The sequence below is a fragment of the Pipistrellus kuhlii genome, unplaced genomic scaffold (genome assembly GCF_014108245.1).
Source record: "Pipistrellus kuhlii isolate mPipKuh1 unplaced genomic scaffold, mPipKuh1.p scaffold_m20_p_13, whole genome shotgun sequence".
Lineage (NCBI taxonomy): Eukaryota > Metazoa > Chordata > Mammalia > Chiroptera > Vespertilionidae > Pipistrellus > Pipistrellus kuhlii.
In genome coordinates, this window is record NW_023425438.1 from 19,024,979 (window position 1) to 19,040,859 (window position 15,881).

At 59.1% G+C, this 15,881-nt stretch overlaps 1 protein-coding gene and 1 long non-coding RNA gene across 2 annotated transcripts; one reads left to right on the top strand and one right to left on the bottom strand.

The window, feature by feature from the left end:
• Positions 1-310: 310 nt before the first annotated feature.
• On the bottom strand, positions 311-11,024 carry LOC118717308. The gene is made up of 3 exons (XR_006741413.1): positions 10,876-11,024; positions 4,690-4,743; positions 311-702 (listed from the first exon to the last, which is right to left on the bottom strand). It is a non-coding gene; the product is annotated as an uncharacterized LOC118717308 (long non-coding RNA).
• Positions 11,025-11,088: 64 nt separating this feature from the next.
• On the top strand, positions 11,089-15,406 carry SIX3 (SIX homeobox 3). Its single transcript, XM_036435201.2, has 2 exons — positions 11,089-12,131; positions 13,944-15,406. The coding sequence occupies exons 1-2, from the start codon at positions 11,323-11,325 to the stop codon at positions 14,134-14,136; spliced, it is 1,002 nt and encodes a 333-aa protein (XP_036291094.2). The 5' UTR covers positions 11,089-11,322; the 3' UTR covers positions 14,137-15,406.
• Positions 15,407-15,881: the final 475 nt, after the last annotated feature.

Consider the following 15,881-nt stretch of genomic DNA (forward strand, 5'->3'; position numbering starts at 1 on the left):
GAGAGAGAGAGAGAGAGAAATGCTCACACCTTACACAATCATTAAGAAACAAACCTAACAACACAGTAGGCCCTATGCAAGAGGTAGCAAACCTAAGAGATTTTGCCCTGAGGCCCTGTAGTTCGGGCAGAGGTGACAAGGGCATTTAGGAAACAAGAAAAAAAATTCGCTCTATTATCAGGGTGATCACTTGGTAGGTAATATGAATGTCTAATCCCTATGGATAAAGCTAATATAACATGATGTAATAGCATCAACTGTCATTACAAAGAAAAACTTAAAAATTTGCATCAGTGACTCTACTGTGACTTTTGGGATGATGAGAAAACGAACTGCTTTCCAGTTGATTGATAAATGTTGCAAGGATCTTAGCTATGTCCACACAGTTTGATAAATCAGACGGAGTTTGAAGAACCTTGTAGAATTCATTGGTAAGTATAGTAATCGCAAATGTCTCCAACTCTAAAATGCTGATGGTTACTTATGACTGAAAAGGCTCTTAAAAAAACCTGCCTATAGAGGGGGGAAATGCCCCCAGGTGGATTGCCCTGATTGTCCTGAATCTCCTTCACTCCCAGGAATGGAATTTACATTTTGGGTTCAGGAGTGTGGTCTTCTCACTCATGTCTCTCCTTCTGTCACAGTCTCTTTCCAAGGTGAGTCGGCAAGTGGACTCTGACTGGGAAAACGGGAAAATCAAACCTGAGGAAAGAAAAACGTCTTGGAAGAAACTGCCCTCCCACGGCAGATTAATGGACTCTGAAGTGACATTTTACTCTTTATTGTTCAAAACAGCTACAAGAATAAACTCTTGCTAAAATTTCCAGGAATTCAGTGTATCTTGGGGGGGGGGCAGAATTTGCCTACAATAGGGAAGAAATGATTTCCTACTCATACCCCACACTCCCTCCATTCCTAGGGCAACTACATATGCTTCAAACACCTGCCTGCCATGCTTTCCAACTGGTGTGTCTGTTCTGTGTGGGATGGACCTTCCTCTGCCTCTTGGAGGGTGTGACATCAAACTTGCTGACTCAGAAAGTCCTTTTACTTCTTCTTTTTTTTTTGTCTAAAAGAATTTCCCCAGACTTGCCCTCTACTTTCAGAGACAGAATCATCGGAAGGGAGGTGAAGGGGGAGGGAGGGCACCATTGCGCCCAGTGTGCTTGCCTCTTCCACAGGGAAACTGTGTTGGCTACTGTCTGCACTCTGCAAGGTTCACTGGAACTGGGCAGGCAAATGGGAAACCACAAACTGAAACCACAAACAAGCCTGTGCACTTCCTCCTGAATTTAGGGACCCTACTCCCCAGCCCGGTGGGGATAGTGGGCAATGTCTAGGATGGGAGAGAGAGAGAGAGAGAGTGTGTGTGTGTGTGTGTGTGTGTGTGTGTTGGGGGGGTGGATGAGAACTTCCCTGTATCTCACCAAAATAAAAATTAGTTTACTAAACTAAATAATTCAGTCTGCTTCAGGGTGTTCATTGCTGATTGTTTGCTTTAAAGGGATTGGAATGGGAGCGAGGGCAAGAGGGCATGGAGCCCAGCCCAGGTTTTTTGGGGGGGGGTTTTTTTAATGACTATATTTAGGTTACGACAAGTGAAAAGGGGCAAAATAAGGGCCCTTCCTTTCTTCAACCTTTGGAGCTCCATCCAAGGTCCCGTTAGGATTTAGGAATCTCACAGCATTCGCTCTCCACCCCACCCTCCCGCAGAAGCGGTCTCCTAACAAAAACAAATAATCCGAGCAAAAGGAACCTTTCCTGGACCGCCTTCTCCTGGGCGTCTCCAGCCCGGCTGAGGAAGGTGAAAGGGGTGGCTTTGGGGTGGCTGAGGTGCCTGTCTAGTGACCCCAAATCTTCCACCCAGTCGGCTCAACAAAGTTCCCCGGTCAGGAGCAAAGGTCCCTCTAGCAGGAAGCCCTGGGCTTGGGGGCCTGCATCCTCGCTCGGCCCATTCCCCTTGTGTGTGGCTTCCTGTGCATCTGCCCATGGGGCCGGGGTCACGGGCGCGGGCACTGCGGCTTTTGTCTGCATCTGGAGAACTGGGCGTGCACCATGCATTCGAACATTCTGACTGGGGACACTTCTTTTTTCTTCAAATTCTGCTGCTCGTGTTCTCCTAATACTCTCGTGTGTCTGCGTACAATTTGCCTGCACAGCCCGCGTCCAGTAAAAGTGACAGCTTAAGCCTGAGCTCAGATGCGTGCGACCTGCTTGTCTGCTACGGGGGGGGCTTTAGGTGAGGTGCAAGGTGGATAAAGCTTCTCTGACCCAGGACCCTCCAGGCCTGTTCCACCTTCAACTGCGCAGCTTCTTAACCTTCCAGGAGGAGGGAGACCCAGCGAGGATTCTGCTCCTCGCTCCCTGCCGGATGGGTGCAAAGAGCCTCTGGGACGTCTCGGGGTGGGGGTGGATTTGCGGTCCCAAAGAACCAGGCCAAATGGGGGAGGAGACGAGACCGCACCCTTCGCCCCCAGGCCACCAAAAGGCCGCTTGCGCTCCCGCGAACCTGGGGAAGGTGTAGGACCCGATCGAGAAAGTCCTGGGAGGATGCGTGTTTGGGAGCAGAACTCTCCGGGGATTCCCCAGAACAGCGCTGCTGGGAACTGGGAACTGGCTTGGGCCCGCCCCCTCGGCCCCTCCTCCACCCCCACCTCCGGCGCCCAGCTCAGCGGCTGCATGAGCCCTGGCCACCCCCAAGCACCTGGGGACCACACCATCCCTCAGAGCCCTGGAGGGGGCCTAGGCACCTGGAGCGGGAAGGAGAGGGACCCAGGATGCTGGCCGCGGCAGTTCATCGGATGTCTCTCTCCATCCGGAGCGACCTTGCGGGCCTCCTGGTCTCCGGTCCCGGTCCCGGAGCGCCAGCCCCGGGAGCGCCGGGGTAGGCGGGGGAGGAGGGGTGCGGTGCTCCCTAGCGGCTGGAAGCGGTTCTCGGAAGAGGTTTGTGAGCTCCTGGGATCCTGTAGCTGTGTTTTCCCCGAAGCGTGAGAGAAAAAGATGCGAACTTGCGACCAACTTCGGGTCAGTTTGTTGGTAAAAGGCAATCATCAGTTCGAAGGCTTGTTGGTCTGACTCTCCCGTTTATTTGCACAAATGCATGCAGCCTCCCAGGTCCCGCCACAGGGCCGAGATGGGCACCCTGAGGCCTGGCGGGGTGAGACCCTGGATATGCGCCTCCGTCCTAAGCCCAACCTGCCCAGATGCCCACTGAGTGTCAGGCGGGAAAACCCACGTGGAAAGAGGGCTACCCCGCACCCAGTGCGGAATCCTTGTACCTACAGCCCTGGCCTGTCACTGCCCATCCATCTGGGGGCCCCAATTGTAGGCGGCGGGAGAGGGAGGGGATGGTGAAGTTGGGTAGGCAGAGGATGGAGGTAGAGAGGAAAGGGGTGGGACAGAACTGGGTGAGGATGTGGGTGGGAGCCTGCGTGGGGATGGAGTTGGGGCAGCCTCGGAGAGCACCAGCTTTTGGCTAGCTTTGGGGAGGTAGGTCGGATAACTGCCCCCCCCCCCACACACACACAGGAAAATAAAGCTAATGGTGTAGTAATTTAGGAGGGGGTCAGGGGCTGGGCGACCGGAGGGAGGGCAGACAGGGAATGCGTGCCCCAAGAGCGAAGACAAACAGCTGTGGAGGGAGACTCTCCCCCAGGCGCAGCCTTCCCACAGCCAGAACGGGGATCCAGCGGGCATTCCGCAGGAAAGTGGGGAGGGTGGGGGGAAGACTGAGCGGAGAGGAGAGAGCCTCGCCAGAGGACAGAGGGAGGGAGGGAGGAAAGGCAGAGGAGCGAGAGCGCACGCCGCGTGGTTTAAAAGGAGACGCGCTTCCTAATGAATATTTATCCGCCGCTGCTTCTGGCTCCAGGTTTCCCTTACCTTGCCGCAGGTAAGCTCTTCCCCGAGCCCCAGCCCTGGGGGTCCTCCTAGCTCCCCCCGTCCTTCTCGGGGCACCGGACGCCCGGCGGGAGGGTTCTGCTTGGCGGGGCTTGGGCTGCTCGGTGGCTGTGAGTGCGTGTACGGGTGTGTGTGTGACAAAGAGCGTGTGCGCGCGGCTCTGAGGACAGTTCCCCACTTTCCGCCCGGACGCCGGGGATCGCAAGCCTCTGCCTTTCTCGGCTTCCTCCTCCCCCCTCCTCCTGCTCCCCCACCTCCACCTCCACCTCCCCCACCTCCACCTCCCCACCCTACCCCCACCCCCAGCTGCCTGGCGCGGCGCTCTGCTGCTGCGGGCTATTGTACCGCCGGTGAGGGCTCCCTGGGCGGGATCCCCGATCTCCCATAAAAGAGGGTGTATATTGGGTTATAACACCCCCCCCCTAAGGCCACAGGGCCACGGAGTCCCCCCCCCCCCGCCCGCCCAGCCCGCCCACTTCCAGTCAGTGATGCTCCTCCGCGCCCCCACCCCCAACTTGGGGTACGGAACTAATGGTGATCGAGACCCGGGGGTACTGGGAGAAGCTTCTCCAGGGCGCCGGCCAGCGGTCCTGGGCTAGAACTGGGAGCCCAAGGGCACCCAGGGTGAGGGCGCCTCTCAAACCCCAACCCCCCCCCACTTCCTCCTCCCGCCTGGGCCCTGGGAGGAGCACAGGGAATCCACGCGGCCACGGGACACTGGGAGGGGACCGGGGACCGGTTAGGGGGCCAGGAGGGGCAGAGGGTATGCCCAGAATTCTTAAATGGACTTACCCGGCCACCTGTTGAGACTCCCTTTGGGGTCGGCAGGCTCCGGAGCCGCTGGAACTGGAGACAAAACCAAAAGACAAAAGTTGGAAAAAGAAAATTCTTTCTCTGGCCTTGCCCAGCGCGGCGCATCCAGCGGGCCCGCAACTCTGCACTAGCGTGGGCAGCTGTGAAGCCCAGAGCAACTCTGCCAGGTCCCTGGCCAGCCCGGCGTCCCCTCCTCTCCCCACGGCTCCTCCTGGGCTCCGAGCCCGCAGACCGGGCGCGCAGGGCCCGGGCCCGGGGTCCCGCTGCAGCCGGGCCGGCTCGCTAAGCCTCGCTCAGAAGTCAAGAGCAGCGGCGCCGCCGCCTCCGCCCGGCCTTTCAGGACGCGGTCTGTCCTCATTCTTGCGCCTCGCCCTCTCTGGTCGCCCGGACAAAGCCCCCGGTGACGGCCGCTCCCGTCCCTCTAAATCCCCTTCGGGTCAATGCGCTACCCACACCGGGCCGCGCGCTTTCCCTGCCAGCCTTGTGCTCTTAAAAAGCCGCACCCTCTACCCCCTCCCCGCTCCCCCCCAGGCTCCCGCCTCTCGCCCTCCTTCTCTGGATCTAGCCCCCCACGCGATGCCCCGACCGTCGCCCGCGGACTCCTAGCCCCCTCCCCTCGCCTCCTCCCCCTGAGCAGTCTGTAGGCCTGGCCTTGGGGCCACAGAGCTGAGTTCTACCCTCTGCCTCAGGTCCCCTTTCTCGCCAACAGCATACGTCCCTCCCCCAGTCCTACCTTTGCCCTTTAGATTAACCAAGGCCCTGACAAGGCATTGCCCAGCTCAGAGGTGATCCCTAGAGACCAGCAGTTGGGGCTTGAGTTAGGGTGTCCTGGGTGGTAAATGGGTTGGGGGCACATCGGTTGAGCAGGGGAAGAGAGCAAAGAGGAACAGACCTCGTGGCCTTAGAAGTTTCTGCTACCTCTGGGGCCTGTCAGGCCTTTGGGCAGAGAGCGAAGGCTACTTGGGAATGGTGTCCTGAGGGTGCCACCCTGGGCAGCCTGCTGTATATCTGAGGGATTGTGGGCATAGGGGGGGGGGGCCACCGCCAGAAGGCCCAGAGTGTGGCTCTGAGAACAGCCTGCTCCACAAATCCAGTGCATTAATCTCCCCAAAGGAACCCTTAAAAGCCCCAAAGCTGGTTGAACAAGGAGGGACCTGGAGTGACAACTGTCCAGGGCAAAGAGCATAAGAGTAGAGTGTCTACTCTGCAAGAGGACTGTAGCACAACTTCTATAAGGTCCTTTCTGTTTGCCTCAGAGGGGAAGTAGTTGGTGGCTTTGGTCCCCTTTCCATCCAGAGCAATCCCTCCCTTTCCTCTCCCTCAGGCCCTTTCCAGTCCCAGCCTCACCCGAGCAGCCAGCTGACCCTGTCCAAGGTGACCGTCCCTGAGCACTTTCTCCAGCCCTTCTGATGACCCGGAGCATGATGTAAGAGAGACCAGTGCGGTCATGGCTCTCTAGTGGGGTGGGCAGGGTAGACTGTAGTACTTTGCTGTCCCTAGTGCCAAGGGGCATGACTGTGTTTGGTTCTGGGGACGGCGAGGGCCATGATGGTTTGAGGAGGTGAGCGTGCACACCCCTTCTCAGCTCCCAGTCCCAGCACACCAACTCTGGTGGTCCGAAGGGGGTCCCTGCCAAGGAGGAGGTGGCCTCCTGGGAAGTGGAGACTAAAGGAACTTGGGGGTGGAAAGCTGACACCCCCCACCCCCCACCCCCGCACCTGTCTTCTGCCAGGCCAATTCTAGGCCAGACACATCTCTTTAAGGCACTGGGGTGACTCGTTGGCCAGTTTGGGACAGGTTGGCAGTACACTGTCAGGCCTACAACCTAGGGGCCTCAAGATCCAATCCCCAACCTGTGAGGCTCCTGTCCTCCTACCTCCCACCTCTCTTTCTCTCTTGGGGCTGGGCTGGGCTTGTGCCCACTCTCCTGAGCCTGGTAGTGGGAAGTGCAGTGGCCCAAGAGAGAGCCAAACTCCCCGTTGGAGGACGTGAGGGGCGGAGGCGGTGGGAGGCGGAGCAGGGTGCAGAGGTGCCCGCCGCCCACCCCGGAGGCCACCTCGGAGCTCCATGAAGCGGCGCTAACAAGGCTTACAAACGCCGAGCTTTCTTGCAGCGGCGGGGCCTTAGCGGGGCGCCGGGCTAATGAGGGTCCCTCAAAAGGGGCTGATCAAATATTCAAATTTCACCGCAAGCACGCCGGGAACTTTTGTGTGTGTGTGCGCGGAGAAAGTTGAGGCAACTGAGCCGTGTTTACTGCCCCTGGGACACAATTGCTTGGAGCTCGGGTCCCCAGAGGCTAAGGCGGGGGCGGGGGCAGAGAGAGGGAGAAGTTTGTTGTTGTTGTTGTTGTTGTTTTTCATTCAGAGGAAAGTAATCGGGGGTCCTGGAAGGTCTTCCCGGCCTCCCCGCCTGAGCGCTGCCTTCCTCCGCGCCCGCCGCCGCCGCCGCCGCCGCCTTGGCCAAACGCCCCGGGTTGTGGCTCCCCAGGAGAGGAGGCCCGGACCGCTGGCCACCAGGCGGGACCCCGCCTCCTCCGCCATCCGGGGTGCCGGAAGGGGCGTCGCCCCTTGAGACTCACCGGTCCTAAGGAGCTGAGCAAGGCCCAGGGAGTGGGTGCAGCTGCCCAAGCCGCTGATCCTCTTCTCCCTGAGGCTGGCAGACCCCTGGGCTTCCCTGTGGAACCGAAACAAGGAGGGAGCGGGAGTCTCCATCCCCATGCCTGGCGGGATGATGAATGTTGGGATCCGGGCTGACGTGTGTAAACAAATGCCCCCGTAGGTCCTGGCCTTTCTCCTCGCACTCACCACCTGTACGTACACTGTCCTTCCTGTCGCCGGGCCAAGAATTGAACAGGGATGGTGGTGGCAATTTTGTGACCTCAGCCTGTATGGGCGCCCAGACCCGAGGAGTCTGAGCGGCCAGGCGACAGGAGAGACCCGAAGGCCCCGCAGGCAGACCTACCCACCCGGTCTCCTCGCTCTGATGGAGCCTCTGGTTGCAGGAGCCCCTACGCGGCCTCCACCCTCACCCCTAGGTTCATCTCCCGGCCTTCTCACAGCCCAGCTCCTGGGGCATTGAGGGGAGGCGGCCTGGGCCCTGGTCCTTCTGCTTTTACCCCTCCCCAACGCTCAGAGCCTGGGGATTTAGGAGGGGAAGTTCCGGTGCGCTCCACAGCCTCCCTCGCACCCCGGTCAGCACTCCTAGACCGAAACCCTGCACAAACCCGCCGGGAGCCAGCCCAGCCCGCCGCGCCGAGGCCCGCCCGCCCCGCCTGCCTCCCAGCTCCCGGGACTCCCAACTTACGAGCTCCGGGCGGCGGGCGCGGCCCTCGGGGCCGGAGCGGAGAGGCGCTGGCGGCGGCGGGCCCGCAAGGTGGGCTCGGCGGGCGGGCGGCGAGGAGCTGGGCTTGGCCGGGCGGCTCTGACAGCTCCGGGCTCCCATTCCGCCCGCCGCGCCGGCCCCGTCCCGGAGCACAAAGCTGCGCGCCCCGCCGCCGCCCTCCGCCCGGCTGTGCGCGCCCGCCCGCCGCGGCCGCTCCCGGGGACGGTGGGGCGCGGCGGGCCGGCGGGCTTCCCGGCCGAGGTCGGGACAAGGGTGTCGCCCGGCGGAGTATCAGCCCCACTTGCCTCCATCCTCCTCGAGTGGCGACGGGTTTTCGATGTCAGCGCTTTCGGCGGAGCCCGCGGCACCTGCCCAGCCTCCCTCCGGGCCGTCCGCGCAGCGGCGGCGGGAGAGGCCCCGTCGCCCCCACCCGGAGGCGGGGGTTTGGGGATGGGGAGGGGACTGGCTGGGCTCACCCGCCCGCCCTCCCGGCGCCGGGGTCCTCAGCTCCAGGGGGGGATGCAGTTTCGGGGTCACGAGCTGCTTTCAGAAAAGTTGAACACAATATTCGGAAACCCACCCGTAGGAATGCTCCCCCCACACGCGGCACAATACCCACTCCCCTCCCCTTTTTCATTCCTTCCTCCCCCGCTTCCTCCTCCTGCCCCTTCCTCCTCCTCCCACCCCTCAGCCTTTAATCCTTTCCCTAGGAGAGAAAGGGACCAGGCAGAAAAGATGAAGTGTCTGGTTTTTTGTGTGTGGGGGTCCCAACCCTAGGGCTCTTTTCTGGGCCCCGCAGCGGACTACTGCCCCGGGGCTTGGAGGCTGAGCGGACAAGGACCCGCGGCCGGGAGGAAGAGCTGTGGAGGGGTGCGATCACCCCAAGGAGGACTTGGCCGGTCCTCCCTTTGGGCGAATATTTTTCTGCCTCAGTCCTTGGATTTAGGACCAGCGACCCTCGGCTGGCTGCCTCGGGCACAGTGGGACGGTATCGGCCCCCCAACACAGTCCAGGGTCTCCCCGCTTCCGCTGCCACGGAGCTCCCGCACAGCTTGTGCTTCTCTGCCCAGGAGGCCTGGCGCTGGGGCGTCAGGGCCTTAGGGGGGCTGGAGCTGGGGGGTTTAGGGCCCCAGTCACGTTAGTTTCCCCATTTACATTCTCTCTCAATCGCCCTTCCCTCATTGAGATCTCCAAAGTGCAGCAGCGGCCCCCACACCTCCTCGCTCGCAGATCTGCATCGGAATGTAGAAAAGGTCTTTAAAAAAAAAAAAAGTTTTGAATTCCTCAATGATTTTCTTCTTCTGGAAAGGCAGCTTAGGATAATTATGTCAGCTTTATTGAGGGCAGATTAGTTGAAGTCTGGACGCTGCGTTTCAATACGCGTCGTACACGGGCCGACAATGTGGGCATTGTTGGCTACTGTGTGTGAACTCATTCAAAATATACACTTTTAAACACCAAACCCGAGCCCCTGTCTAAATATACACAGTGCTCCGGAGGGAAGGACGCCTCTGACCCGGACAAATCTGCGTAAATCACACTTCCATAGTTACACGAGCTTCACAAAGGGAGGCCCCGGCTCAAGATGCTGATTACATCTTCTTAAAAGCGACATACCTTAGGATAAATACTCCTGCTGGGTCCGGGGGCTGCAGTGACCACAGGGAGGGAGGGCCCGCTCCAGTCTGTGGGCCCTGTGGGGTCTATGTTAGGCTTGTGATAATATTTTCCTTAGAGAAATGTGACAGTGTGTTATTTTTTTTTTTCTTTACAATATGAGCAAGCAAGCAAGCAATGTTCAGGCCTACCCACTTCTTTGGGGCAGCCTTTAAAATTTGGGTGCCTTTCTGGGGCTGAGAGGCAGACCCAGAACTTTCTTTTTTTGGGGGGGGGCGTAACAGGTATGGGGGGTCTTGCAGTCTCCCAGGCCTCTCAGCTTGTGAACCTGCTCCACAGCTCCCAAGGGAAGCAGCTGAAGTCTGGGTGGAACAAAGAGGGTCGCTTTTTAAGATGGGAAGAAGTGTCCTGTTGATGTCTATTGCTATTTTAAAAATTCAGGGCAATATGGGAAATCAGGCTCTCTGGCTGGAGGGCAGAGTAAAGAGAAGCCAGTTCCAGTGCAGAGGACGTTGGGGTGAATGTGGCCAATAATCAGGAAGGAGGAGGCCAAAGCGGCTTCCAGAACCCTGGCTTCTGGGCTCAGGCTCCCAGGCACCAAATGTCCCCAGAAATCTGAGACCCCGGGGCACAGCAGCTCGAAGGACCGGGGTCAGGCTCAGGGTGGGCCCCATGATCTCATCTCTCCTTTCTTCCTCTCCACTGTGAGTGCTCACATGGGCAGAAAGAGGCAGCCCCTGTGCAAACCATGTCCGCTCAGCTGTTCCCCGGCCTCTCCTTGGGGGCTGGCCCTTGGCCTTCGTGTAGCATGAGGAGCCGCTCATCCCCCAACAAAATCCCACACTTTAAATTGCTCGTTTCATGTAACAACTCTATGGCCATGGCTTTTTACATTTCTGGATCAACTTCTTTGGGGAAGAGGGAAGAAGGGATTGAGAGAGTGAGAGAGAGAGAGCGGGAGAGAGAGAGAGAAGTGGGGGGACTTGGCGAGATTAAGAGTCGCAAACATTTTTAAAAAAAAAAAATTCTCCCCCTTCTCCCTCTTTTCCTCTTCTCCACCCTCCCCCCACCCCCGCCCCTCTGGCTAAGTGGTAAAACCGTCCTTACGTTCTGGGTATTGATTGGCAGGGCTGACAGTGATTGGCAGCGGTTGCCGTGGCAACCCCCACCACGACACGCCGCAGACCAATAGAAAAGCGAAACAAAATGTTTCAATGCCGCACTCACTGTGGATTTAGGGGAGATATTATGAGGCTGTTGTCATTAGGGCGATTGCTGTGGGATCGCTGAATCTTGACTCGGCGGCGGTGGTTGGCTCTCGCGCTTCCTCCTCTCGCTCTCCCCTCTCTCTCCCTCTCCCTCCGCCTCGGGGTCCGCTCTCTGCGCGCGCGCGCGCCGGGGCCGCTCTCCTCTCCTCCCTCTCTATGTGGCTGCGCGGGCGTGTGTGCGTGTGGATGTGTGTGGGGTGTGGGTGTCCCTTACGCCCTTCCTCTTCCCCCTCCTCCTCCTCCTCCTCCTCCTGCTCCCCCCTCCTCTCCTCTCCCTCCTCCTCCCCCCTCTCCTCTCCCTCCGCCCGGTCCCCGGCGCCCCTCTCCTCCTCCTCCTCCTCCTCCTCCTCTTCCTCCCCTCGCTCTTCCTCTCCCTGAATTCTCTCCTCTCCTCCCAGGTCAGTCCATGGTATTCCGCTCCCCCCTAGACCTCTATTCCTCCCACTTCTTGTTGCCAAACTTGGCCGATCCTCACCACCGCTCCCTACTTGTGGCGAGCGGCGGCTGCGGCGGCGGCGGCGGGACCGGTGCGGGCGGCGGCGGCGGCGGCACAGGCGGCGGCGGGACCGGTGCGGGCGGCGGCGGTGCTGGCGGAGCAGGCGGCGGCGGCGGCGGCTCCAGGCCCCCCCCGGAAGAGTTGTCCATGTTCCAGCTGCCCACCCTCAACTTCTCGCCGGAGCAGGTGGCCAGCGTCTGCGAGACGCTGGAGGAGACGGGCGACATCGAGCGGCTGGGCCGCTTCCTCTGGTCGCTGCCCGTGGCCCCCGGGGCGTGCGAGGCCATCAACAAGCACGAGTCCATCCTGCGCGCGCGCGCCGTGGTCGCCTTCCACACGGGCAACTTCCGCGACCTCTACCACATCCTGGAGAACCACAAGTTCACCAAGGAGTCCCACGGCAAGCTGCAGGCCATGTGGCTCGAGGCGCACTACCAGGAGGCCGAGAAGCTGCGCGGCCGCCCGCTCGGCCCCGTGGACAAGTACCGGGTGCGCAAGAAGTTCCCGCTGCCGCGCACCATCTGGGACGGCGAGCAGAAGACGCACTGCTTCAAGGAGCGGACTCGGAGCCTGCTGCGGGAGTGGTACCTGCAGGACCCCTACCCCAACCCCAGCAAGAAACGCGAACTGGCGCAGGCCACCGGCCTCACGCCCACACAAGTAGGCAACTGGTTCAAGAACCGGAGGCAGCGCGACCGCGCCGCGGCGGCCAAGAACAGGTCAGTGGCACCCCCCCTCCTCCTCCTCCCCCTCCCCCCCAACGGCCTGGCTACCGTCTCAGGGGACCCCGTAGAGGGAGAAGGGTTGAAATGGGGGCCGGTGGCGGGTCAGGGGGCCAGGGGCTGCCGAACTTGCTCTCCAAAAGCCTCGGCCCCCTGGCCAGTTGGAGAAAGTTTCCGCTGGCCCAGGCACGGAGGGAAGAGGGACAGACATTGCGTGTGTACCGATTGCTTTGCCGGTCTTAGAGGGTCTTTCCTCTGGGTGGAGAGAGCCTGTGTGAGTGCCCACAGTCCCTGGTCCCGGCCTCTGAGAGGTCCCGAGCTCCGGCCGGGCTCCTCGGGTGGTGGCCTGCAGACAGGGAAGAGAGGGAAGAAAGCACTCCTTGCCTGCCGCGTGGTTCTTATTTCCATGCTTTGCACACACGGGGAGAGATCCACAAAAGTCAGGGAGAGGGAACTGACCTGGGTCCCTGCCCCACAGGAAAGAGGCTGGCGGCCACCATGCAGCGGCCCTCCTTCCCAAGGCGTTGCCAGTTGTCTGATCTGATCATGTCTGATCTGATCGGGAGCAGGAGAGCTGGCTGGAAGTGGAGAGGGGTGTGTGTTAGCTCTGCCGCCTCCCGGGCTGAGGTGCAGCCCCTGGGGTCACTGGACTGCAAAGCGGGCAGGAGCAGTTTTGTTGTTGGCAAGTTGGCCACAGAGTCACAAAGTTGTCCCTGGCTGGACCCGTCAGCAGAGATGGGCCTGGGGGAAGTGGGAAGAAAAATAACTCCAAGAGGAAAAAAAAAAAAAAAAAAAAGAAAACGGAGGAAGGAGAAGGAAGTAGAGAGGAAAGAGGGAAGGGAAGAGTTGGGAGAGAAGCCTGTGCTCCTCGCCAGCCTGGGTTGGTGCCGGGCCTGCTGTGAAGCAGGAGGCCCTTGGTGCTGACAGGCAGGCGAGGGGGCCAGGAGCTGGGGGTGAGCTCATGGAGGGAAGGAGTGTTTTCTGGTTTAGGTGGCCCAGACCTGAGCCTTCAGTCCTCTCATCCGCTTTTGGAACCAAGTTTTCGCCCAACGGGGGCAGTGGCCAGGTTCATTGGGAAGGCCTCTTTGTAGGGAAATTCAGAGACACTACGTGCAGGCAGCTGCTGTTTACCCTGGGATGGGGCACCCAGGATGGCTAGACTTCCCTCCTGATCTTTCTGTCCCTCCTCTTTCCTCAGTTTTCTGCTCCCAGCGTCCGTGTTTGCTCTTCCCCGCTCCTGCGCTCTTTCTAGAGAGCAAAGCCAGAGCAAAGCCAGCCAGTGCCACCCGGGGAGTGTGGGGACCAGGGCAGGAGGCACAGGGCGATCAGGCTGCTCTGCGGCAGATGTCTTAGTGTTCAGAATAGCAGGGGCTGGGGAGGAAGGAGCACCTGCCTGTCCCTTTCGGACTTGTGCTCACTGGGGCTCGGTGTCCTGAGCTGTGTGTGCCCCAGGCCTCCCCAGGCGGCAGGTCTCCAGTTCTACCTCTCCTCCCAGGCCGGCCAGGGCTGGCGAGCCTTAGGGAGCTCCAGGGAGCCCCGGGGAGGGCAGCCGAGAGTCAGGATCTGTACAAGGGAGGCTCTGCGGCGCCCACGGCACAGCCTGGTGCAGGAGCAGGTGCTGCGCGCCTGGGAGAGAGGAGTCAGGGGCGGTGGTAGCGCAGGGCGAGGAGACGGGGAGGCCGGGAGCACAGGCGGGGGTAGGCCTGCTCCCAGCGGCTCCGGGCGGCTCGGGCTCCGGGAGGGAGGCGGCTTGGAGGAGCCGGCGGCGGCCGCTGTGTCAGGGCGGGCGCCGCTCTCTGTCTCCCGCAGGCTCCAGCACCAGGCCATCGGACCGAGCGGCATGCGCTCGCTGGCCGAGCCGGGCTGCCCCACGCACAGCTCGGCAGAGTCGCCGTCCACGGCGGCCAGCCCCACCACCAGCGTGTCCAGCCTGGCGGAGCGCGTGGACACCGGCACCTCCATCCTCTCGGTAACCTCCAGCGACTCGGAATGCGATGTATGATGCCCAAGGCCGCCCTCCAGCCCCCCACCCCATCTCCGCTCCGTGTCCCCCTTCTCCTCCTTGACCTCCTCCTCGTCCTCCTCCTCCTGCCCCAGAACAAACCGGTATCAGGACGCACCATCATACACACACACACACACACACACACACACACAAGCACACTCGACCCACCCCAGCCAAAAATATATATTTAAAAAAAAAACAAGAAAAATAAGTTTGAACGCAAACCATCAGCAACCCCCAACCACCTTTCACCATCTCGGCCACCCCAGAGGACTGCTACGGTCAACAGACAGCCACAAGCGCTGGTGTTGTGGGCAGACAACATAAAAGACGTGACCATTGTATACTTTCTAGGACACGCACGGCTTCTCCTTTCGGTTCCCACGGACCCGGCACCCCACCTGCATGACGATTTATTTGTATCTGGGAAAATATTCTCTCTAGTTTAAAACGGTTTTAAAAAAAGAGTCGACTGTACAAAAGCCACCACCATGATGACAAGACAACAAAAGCAAAAGAGACAAAAAAAAAGAGGAAAAAAAATAAAACCGCCATCTCCTTTTGGAATTTGTTTAAAAAGAAAGAACTCCTGGAGAGGGAAATGTTTCTTGCCTTTTGTTGCTCTCTCTCTCTCTTTTCTCCTCTCTCTCTTTCTCTCCCTCTCTCCTGTTTTTAAGTCCAAGTATTGGTCAAACAAGATGCAATTTTCTGTTTTTTTGTTCAGCAGACAATCATTTTCTTCGTAAGCACCTTTTTCTCTCCACTCTGTCACTGCCTGTGTGGGTACTGGTTATAAATGTGGAAAAAGAATAGTTATGACTGTAACAGATTTTTATTTTTATTTCAAAATTTTATATGAATTATGTATATCTTAATGATTGGTCATTTTCCCAGTTTGTAATATATGTGTAGAAATTGCCTGTATATGATAATTGCTTTTTCTCCTCTCCCTTCCTCTTTCTTTCTCTCTTCTTCTCCCTCCTTCTCCCTCCTCCCCCGCTCACCTCTTTGCTTTTGGGGGTTCCTCTCCCGTTGGGTGTTTCAGGCGTGCTCTTCCGGGCTGGGGTAGGAAGAGGGACCCCGTCAACAGCAAAAGCGGCGAGTGAGACCGTAGTATTCTTAAGCAAAAGCTATTTCAAGTATCTCCTAGCTGCTTTGGCGATATCTCTCACTCCCTGTAGAGCGCTTTTACTGTTATCTTAACTGCGTGTTTATCTATATGTAAAAACTTTCTAAAGCAAATACAGTATTCTCCATTTTCTTATTACCCCCGGAGACTGGTGTTTTTGTCCGCCCCTGGGCCCAATCCCTGGGGCGCTGCACCCCCGGGGTGCTGGAGCCAGGCCTTCCTTCCACTCCAGATACGACGACGCCGCAGCCGGAGCTGGGGCAGAATTTTAAAGCTGGGTCTGAGCATTTCTCCGGGAGAAGGGAGGGCAGAACATGGGCCCTTCGGAAAAGAACCAGAGCCAAACCCTGAGCGGGAAAGGCAGAGAGGGCATTGGAGAGGAGGCTGTGGCCAGTTTCTTCAGTGCGAGCTGCCAGGCCCCGGTTCCCAGGAATTGTTCCCCAGGAACTGTAGCCTGCCTCCCGGGCCCTTCTGGGTCCTTGGGGGAGTGTTTGGCAGCTTTTGGTTGTTGTTGCCTTTTTTTTTTTTTTTTTTTTTTTTTTTTTTTTTTTAAGGAGAAACACACAAGGTCACCAAATCTAAGCACACACCCAGAGCGTAGATGACCGGGTTT

Coding starts and splice junctions, on each gene's coding strand:
- SIX3 (XM_036435201.2), top strand. CDS start 11,323: ATGGTATTCCGCTCCCCCCTAGACCTCTATTCCTCCCACTTCTTGTTG. Junction 12,132..13,943: donor GCCGCGGCGGCCAAGAACAG/GTCAGTGGCACC, acceptor TGTCTCCCGCAG/GCTCCAGCACCAGGCCATCG.